At 38.4% G+C, this 9400-nt stretch overlaps 1 protein-coding gene across 1 annotated transcript; it reads left to right on the forward strand.

Moving 5' to 3' along the window:
• Positions 1-4963: 4963 nt before the first annotated feature.
• LOC105002009 (olfactory receptor 10G4-like) lies at positions 4964-5899 on the forward strand. The gene has a single exon (XM_010858462.1). It carries the CDS (start codon positions 4964-4966, stop codon positions 5897-5899), a length of 936 nt encoding a protein of 311 aa, XP_010856764.1.
• Positions 5900-9400: the final 3501 nt, after the last annotated feature.

The raw sequence follows: 9400 nt of genomic DNA on the forward strand, positions 1-9400 counted from the left end.
AGTTATATTTTTATAAATTTAAATATATTAAATTTAAATTATCAATATAGTTATATTTATAAATTTATAAAATATATATACATAATCATGCAGTGAAGTTGAGTTCTTAGAAAGGTAAATTTCTCTCATTTCCACTTGCTTTCCCTGTTAAGCTTTCACTGAGAGATAAGATATTGTTATCTAACATTGTTAGATAAGTTATTGTTAATCACTTGTGGTTATCAATTCTTGACTGTCTTTCACTTTCTGCCTGTTTCTATACTTATTCTTTCTCTCTGTATGTGTAATACATAACACAAACTGCAGATAAATACACACACACATATATGTATATACACACAACATATACATATCTGTATGTGTACAATTAGTAATAGGGACATACGAAAAGGGACAAAGTTGCTACAGCATAAACAGACAAGTCAAATCCTGTTATCTCTCACTGATAATGCCAGCCTTAGGTCTCAGGCTACCTTGCAATGCACAGGATGAAAAATTTCATACTTTATCTAATCTATGGGATTTATCCTGGTGATGGGATTCCACTGGTACAGTAGAAATTTTAGAGATATGTTTGTTTCATTTTTTTGGTTCTGATACCCACATATGATATTAGAGTAATTGTCACTGCTGTTTACTCTATCATTTGAAGAATATAGCTTTAATGTAGCTTCAGCCAGATTGTCTGGCGAGAGTATGCACCCTGTGTGGGCTTTATTAAGAACAGAGAACCTCATTTCTCTCACATTGGTGAATCTTTCCTTGAAAAATAGCAACAATCTTGAATTCAACAATATTTTGGATTAAACTAAAAACATCATTTCTGCCTCACTTTCCATTGTACACAATTTCAGCTTTTCTTGATATTCAGTTCAGTTCAGATCAGTCACTCAGTTGTGTTTGACTCTTTGCGACCCCACGTACTGCAGCATGTCAGGCTTCCCTGTCCATCACCAGCTCCCGAATCTTGTTCAAATTCATGTCATCAAGTCACTGATATAATCCGACCATTTCATCCTCTGTCATCACTTTCTCCTCCTGCCTTCAATTTTTCCCAGGATCAGGGTCCTTCCAATGAGTCAGTTCTTTGCATCAGGAGGCCAAAGTATTGGCGTTTCAGCTTCAGCATCAGTTAGGATAAATATTCAGGACCGATTTACTTTAGGATGGACTGGTGGGATCTCTTGCAGTCCAAAGGACTCTCAAGAGTCTTCTCCAACACCACAGTTTAAAAGCATCAGTTCTTTGGCACTCAGCTTTCTTTATAGTCCAAGTTTCACATCCATAAATGACTATTGGAAAAATCATAGCTTTGACTAAACGGGCTTTTGTTGGCAAAGTAATATCTCTGCTTTTTAATACGCTGTCTAGTTTGGTCATAGCTTTTCTTCCAAGGAGTCAGTGTCTTTTAATTTCATGGCTGAAGTCACCATCTGCAGTGATTGTGGAGCCCCAAAATATAAAGTCTGTCACTGTTTCCATTGCTTCCCTATCCATTTGCCATAAAGTGATGGGGCTGGATGTCATGATCTTAGTTTTTAAATGTTGAGGTTTAAGCCAGCTTTTTCCACTTTGTTCTTTCACTTTCATTAAGAGACTCTTTAGTTCTTTGCTTTCTGCTATAAGTGTGGTGTAATCTGCGTATATGAGGTTATTGATATTTCTCCCAGGAATTTTGATTCCAGCTTGTACTTTATCCAGCCTGGCGTTTCACATGAATTACTCTGCATATAAGTTAAATAAGTGGATTGACAATATACAACCACGGCATACTCCTTTCCCTCTTTGGAACCATTATGTTGTTTCATGTACAGTTTTAACTGTTGCTTCTTGACTGGCATACAGATTTCTCAGAAGGCAGGTAAGGTGGTCTGATATTCCCATCTCTTGAAGAATTTTCCATAATTTGTTGTTATCCACACAGTAAAAGGCTTTGGTGTAGTCATTAAAGCAGAAGATGTATTTCTGGAACGCTCTTGCTTTTTCCATGATCCAAAGGATGTTGGCAATTTGACTTCTCGTTCCTCTGCCTTTTCTAAATCCAGCTTGAAGGTCTGGAAGTTCACAATTCATGTAGTGCTGAAGCTAGGCTTGGAGAATTTTGAACATTATTTTGCTAGTGTGAAAGATGAGTGCAATTGTGCAGTAGTTTGAACATTCTTTGGCATTACCTTTCTTTGGAATTGGAACGAAAACTGACCTTTTCCAGTCCTGTAGCTACTGCTGAGTTTTCCAAATTTGCTGGCATATTGTGTGCAGCACTTTCACAGCATCATCTTTCAGGATTTGAAAGAGCCAAACTGAAATTCCATCAAGTCCTCTAGCTTTGTTTGTAGTGATACTTCCTAAGGCACACTTGACTTTGCATTCCAGAAGGTCTGACACTAGGTGAGTGATCATACCATCGTGGTTATCTGGGTCATGAAGATCTTTTTTGTATAGTTTGTGTATTTTTTGCCACCTCTTCTTAATATCCTCTGCTTCTGTTAGGTGCATGCCATTTCTGTCCTTTATTGTGCACATCTTTGTATGAAATGTTCCCTTGGTATCACTAATGCTCTTGAAGATATCTCTAGTCTTTCCCATTCTATTGTTTCCCTGTATTTCTTTGCATTGATCACTGAGGAAGGCTTTCTTATGTCTCCATGCTATTCTTTGGAACTCTTCATTTAAATGGGTATGTCTTTCCTTTTTTTCTTTGCGTTTAGCTTCTCTTCTTTTCTCAGTTATTTGTAAGGCCTCTTCAGACAACAATTTTTCCTTTTTGCATTTCATTTTCTTAGGGATGTCATGATCATTGCCTGCTGTACAATGTCAGGAACCTCTTTCTATAGTTATTCAGGCCCTCTATCTGGTCTAACCCCTTGAATCTATTTGTCACTTCCACTGTATAATCATAAGGGATTTGATTTAGGTCATACCTGAATGGTCTAGCGGTTTTCCCTACTCCCTTAAATTTAAGTCTGAATTTGGCAATAAGGAGTTCATGATCTGAGCCACAGTCAGTTCCGTTTTGTTTTTGTTGACTGTATACAGCTTCTCCATCTTTGGCTGTAAAGAATATAATCAATGTGATTTCAGTATTGAGCATCTGGTGATGTCCACGTGTGGAGTCTTCTCTGTGTTGTTGGAAGAGGGTGTTTGTTATGACCAGTGTGTTCCCTTGGCAAAACTGTTAGCTGTTTCCCTGCTTCATTTTGTACTCCAAGGTCGAATTTGCCTGTTACTCCAGATATCTCTTGACTTCCTACTTTTACATTCCAGTCCCCTATAATGAATAGGACATCTTTTTTGGGTGTTAGTTCTAGAAGGTCTTGTAGGTCTTGATAGAACTGTTCAACTTCAGCTTCTTCACCCCTACTGGTTGGGGCATAGAGTTGGTACTGTGATATTGAATGGTTTGCCTTGGAAATGAACAGAGATCATTCTGTCGTTTTTGAGACTGCACGCAAGTACTGCATTTCAGACTCTTTTGTTGACTATGATGGCTATTCCATTTCTTCTAAGGGATTCTTGCCCACAGTAGTAGATATAGTGATCATCTGAGTTAAATTCACCAATTCCAGTCAATTTAGTTCACTGATTCCTACAGTGTCGATGTTCATTCTTGCCATTGCCTATTTGACCACTTCCAATTGGCCTTGATCATGGACCTAACATTCCAGGTTCCTATTCAATATTGTTCTTTACAGCATAAGACTTTGCTTCCATCACCAGTCACATCCACAACTGGGTATTATTTTTTGCTTTGGCTCCATCTCTTTATTCTTTCTGGTGTTATTTCTCCAATATTTCTTGATATTAAGTTAACATAGACCTTTTTCTCTTATTTTGATTCTTTCTTGTTACAGGTAGTAGATTTTACATAAGAGTCATATGCTTCATAGAATTGTCTTCTCTTTTGAGGTCATTGCCTGGATTTATGAGTATAATGAATGGAAGATTGAGGGAGAATATCATCTCTAACAAAGCTGATAAGAGAAAGTATTATATTTAAATGTTTAGGATAGAAATCTGTATGTGAGAAACTAGCCGCTTCCCAGTGGATTGTGGTTGGGACAACACATATGAAGTTTATATTTTCAGAGCTTCCTAAATGACTGCATAAAATAAGGCAAGTTTGAAGCTAGCTGTGTTGTGACGGTTCATATTTCCTGGATCACATGAGAGATTGTCAGGATTCTGTATGAAGTTTATAGACTCTTAATCTGCTCTGAGTTTATTTCCTATATAAATAATTAGTGGTAGTTAGTGAGACACCAGTACCAATACCAGTGATGAAATTTTCCTCAAAATTGTAGCTTTGAAATTGAGAAGTCTCTATAGCACAACGAGAATTTGTTTTCTCTCTCTGCTCCCTCTCTGTCTCTGTCTTTCTCTCCCTCCATAGCTATATCTATACATTTAAAACAACAAGGCAACAGCTCCAAATAATTTGATATCATTTACTGAGTACCTATGAATGTCATTACTTTACTAAGTAGTTGTCATTTATTATCTTACTTCACTCTGACATTGCCACTGAGGCAGGCGATCCTGAACTTCAGATGAGATGAGAGACCAACCTTAAACTTTGATTTAAACATTGTGAGACCTGGAGCATACAACAAGCTAACATGATCCAGAGAAAGTATAAAGTAGAAAATCTGGCTTGTTTTATGGTGCTAAGTTAGTAGTATTAATGATATATCAATAGAAACTTGTATTGTTTTCTCCCTTTTTCACATCTATCTGCGTGTGCCTGTGTGTGTGTGTGTGTGTGACACACAGAGAGAATGAAAGGGATATAAGAGAGAGAAGATGAAATCATTCTATCTCCTTTTTTCAAGGGAGGTTTGTGGTAAGCAAAGTTGAGCATGACTCTAGAATTACAGACCATGTATAATGAAGTTCTCAGTTCTCAATAAAATGTTGGATGCTCTTGATGTACCCACACAGACAGAGAGACCAAAAGTGTGGAGATATGAGAAACATGAGCATAGTGACAACGTTCATTCTCATGGGCCTTCCCCATTCACCAGAGCTGGACACGCTCCTCTTTGGAATCTTCCTGGTGATCTATGCCTTCACTGTGGTGGGGAACCTTCTCATCCTGCTGGTGATCACAGTGGATCCCCGCCTGCACACCCCCATGTACTACTTCCTGAGCAACTTGTCCTTCATTGACATGTGGTTCTCCACGGTCACTGTGCCCAAAATGCTGATGACCCTGGTGTCCCCAGAAGGCAGTCCTGTCTCCTTTCCTGGCTGTGTGGCCCAGCTCTACTCCTTCCACTTCCTGGGCAGCACCGAGTGCTTCCTCTACACCATCATGTCCTATGACCGCTTCCTGGCCATCAGTTACCCACTAAGGTATGCCAGAATGATGAGTGGTAGGACGTGTGCTCTCCTGGCCACAACCACGTGGCTCAGTGGCTCTGTGCACTCTGCTGTCCAGACCACACTGACGTTCCGTTTGCCCTTCTGTGGACCCAATCAGATCCAGCATTACTTCTGTGATGCACCACCCATCCTCAAACTGGCCTGTGCAGACACCTCTGCCAACGAGTTGGTGATCTTTGTCAACATTGGGGTGGTGGCTTCAGGCTGCTTTCTTCTGATAGTGCTGTCCTACGTGTCCATCATCCACTCCATCCTGAAGATCCGCACCTCAGAAGGGAGATGGAGAGCCTTCCAGACCTGTGCCTCCCACTGCACTGTGGTCCTTTGCTTCTTTGTTCCCTGTGTTTTCATTTACCTGAGACCAGGCTCCAAGGAGGCTATGGACAGGATTGTGGCTGTTTTCTACACTGTGATGACGCCCCTTCTGAACCCTGTGGTCTACACCCTGAGGAACAAGGAAGTGAAGAAAGCTCTGTTGAAGCTTAAAGACAAAGTAGTGCATTCACAGAGCAAATAATCTCTGCAATGTAGACTTGCTCATTTAACAAATATAGTAATAGAATAGTATAATGAAACATAGAAATATAAGAGTGTATAGTACAATATATGATTTTATCAGTGCAAAATATTTTGTATATAAAGTTCTCAGTGTTAATCTTTATCCAAACTTCTTAGTCAGAAATATTTGTTCCAAGGATTTTTTTCAAATTGAAAAAATTACAAATATTTTATTTATGATAAACATGCTAAATTTTGATCTATGAAGTCTTTTCTCTGCAACATATTTATTTTACCTTTTCTTTTAATTTTTTTCATATACAATTGGCATATAACATGATTTTTACCTTTTTAAAGAGTGAATATTCAACTTGGATCTTGGATGCAGAATAGTGAGCTATTTATATATACCTAAGTTGATAATATGCTTTTTTGCTTCTGTCTTATGCACACAAACTGGGGACACTGCTTAAGAACAGCCAAAATTATCAGAGTCACTTACTGAGGCAGCTGTGCACCTGCTTCCTCAGTTCTTTTTGTGGCTGCATGTGTGTGTGTGTGTGTGCATGCCTGTGTGTGTGTTTGCATGAAGGTTCCAAGGTAACTGCCCTGCTTCCCAGGACATCTTGACCCTGGTCAGTGCTTACACACTGAAAGAATCCCACACATCTGAGAGGATTGTTGTCTCTCCAGGTAGGTCTGCCAGGACAAGCTATGGATCTGAGAGGCTCCTTTCAGAGACTGAGGACCATCACCACCTTCACAGAGCCCTGAGGTTTCTCAGGTTTGGTCAGTGTGATCAGGAGGAAGCTACCATCAGACACCTCTAGTCGCCATCACATAATATGGCCTTAAATTCCTGTATTAATGGACCTGATGCTTATATTCAGCACAAACATTCTATGCTGGGTCATTTCACTATGGATGGTGATGAAGGTCATGCTGCTCAGAGAGCACATTCTCTCAATATTTCAGAGTCTTGGAAATTCAGATTCACCAAACCTCAATCTGCTCTAGGACAGGGACACCCTACATTGTAGGCTGGAGGCAAGGGTGCTTCCTATTTAGAAGAAAGTAGAAAAATCAATGTGTAATTAAATCACTTGGCATCATGGGATTTCAACATATTTCTTTCACAAATTAGAAAAATCAGGCCTAGTAAAGATAAAACACCCTAAAACCCCCCAGTGCATAGCTACACAGCTCATACAAGTGGACTTCTACGTGCAATGGGTGAAGTGTTATAACTGCATGTAGACAAAAGCAAATATTGGTTCAAATAAGAGAAATAGTTTTATGCTTTGTATATCTGTTTTTCAGCTGTGAAAGACTTTCTCTAGCAATACTGTTTGGAGGATTCAATGAGTTAGTAGAAGTAAAAGTGCTTTGAGAACTGAAAATGTTGGTCATTCAGTCCTGTCTGACTTTTTGTGACTCTGTGGACTCTAGTAGTACTGTACACAATAGTTTCTTAATTCAAGTTTTAAAATTCAAACCTGGGACTACCAGCTAGATAGCCTGATTCTCAGTTCAATGCTTTTACAAACTATTTTCGTGAATGACTAGTGATTCATGCATCTTCCAAAGTACAGTAATTTGAAGATGGCATGAATGTAATTTTCTTTAAATAATGGATAATAAATTAGTATCATGATTAACACAATTATTGACAATGCAATTATTCCAAATGTTTTGATAAATTTAATGTTCACATATTTACTAGTTTTCAAGTAATTTAACTGCAATAAAGTCCATGTAACATTAAAATTATATGGAATTAAATTATTCTGGAACAATTCAGAGGCAAAAACATAAATGTTATTGAGCTTGGGATATACCACATACCTTATTTATTCATTACTAGAGACTTTATTATTACCCAAACCCTATGCCATAGGTACTATTGATATATAATATGAGAAAACTGAAGATGATTAGGTTCCTTACTCAAATTCACAGTTAGTATGGAATGTGGTTAAGGCTTAATCCCAAATGGGTTGTGTTGAGTCATTCAGTCTTGTCTGACTCTTTGCGACCCCAGGGAGTGTAAGCTTCCAGGCTCCTCTGTCCATGGATTTTCCGGGCAAGAGTATTAGAGTGGGTTGCCATGTTTTTCTCCAAGAGATCTTCCCAACCGGGGATCAAACCCAGGTCTCCCGCATTGCAGGCAGATGCTTTACCATCTGAGCCCCCAGGGAAGCCCTGCACATAAATACCCAAATATCCAGCACAAGAACCCATGTGAAATTCTAGCTTGTATTGGTATAACAGAATTTCAGGAACATTTTAATTCTTTGAGGACTAAACATCAGTTAACAATAATAAGCACTGAAATAACAAAGAACTGATTTTTGTACAGTTATGTGTAGTTTATATATCAAATTTAAGCATTTTTTCAAAAGCTAATTTCCCCCCATATACTATGAAAAGCACTTTAGCTACCCTAATTCTGCCTGAATTAGATTCTAGGTGCTTTGTAACACTATATATTTTTGAGCTCCAAATTAAGTTGTGGACTTCTCAAGGAAAAATGTTGTCTTTTCTTGTAGTAATCCACTTTCATAAATGTTGGTCTCATTTCTTTAAGATGCTCTCCCTGCTACAGACTCTTTCCACTTCCCAGTATGTTTATACTTTCTGAGGGACTCAACTTCTGATGCACACTCATAATTTCAGATATCACTCCTAAACAGGGGCCTTCTCTTTCTGTTCATGCTGTTTCTGCCTTCTTTGTTCAAGTCCCTAATAACTTTAGTTTGTCAGATATTTCTGTTAGTAGATAAAGCTATTACATCAAATTTCATGTGTTTAAACACTTTTCCCACTTATTCAACATTTGCCTCTTATGTGCTATGATTGTCCCAGCAAAATGTATGCTGAAGCTCAGAGGGTCTGCCCATAATCCTTCCTTATACCCTTCTTTTAAAACTGAAAGAATAGTAAGAGAGATAAATAGAGAAAGATGAGACAGATGGGACAACATGAAAAAGCTCTGGAAAATAAAGTACAATAATGGATAATTGAAATACTTCATTAAAATTTTTTTTACAATATCAAATATTAATTGTAACAACATTATTTGTAAATATTTCATTATGTCATTACTATGCCCTAAGAGTTACAAGTGCTGTTCTCAAAACAGGAAAATAAAAAGAGTAAAATAATTCACAACTGGTATTGCACTTAAGGAATGATGCTGTTGTTCAGTCGCTCAGTCATGTCTGTCTCTGATTGACCACATGGACTGCAGCACACCAGGTCTCCCTGTTCTTCACCATCTCCCAGAGCCTGCTCAAATTCATGTCCATTGAGTTGGTGATGCCATCCAACCATCTCGTCCTCTGTTATTCCCTTCTCTTCCTGCCTTCAATTTTTCTTAGTATCATGGTTTTCTCCAGTGAGTCAGTTCTTTGCATCAGGTGGCCAAAGTATTGGAGCTTCAGCTTCAGCATCAGTCCTTCCAATGAATATTCAGGGCTGATTTCCTTTAGGATTGACTGGCTTGATCTCCTTGCAGTCC

This window comes from Bison bison, unplaced genomic scaffold (assembly GCF_000754665.1).
Source record: "Bison bison bison isolate TAMUID 2011002044 unplaced genomic scaffold, Bison_UMD1.0 scf7180017864388, whole genome shotgun sequence".
Taxonomy (NCBI): domain Eukaryota; kingdom Metazoa; phylum Chordata; class Mammalia; order Artiodactyla; family Bovidae; genus Bison; species Bison bison.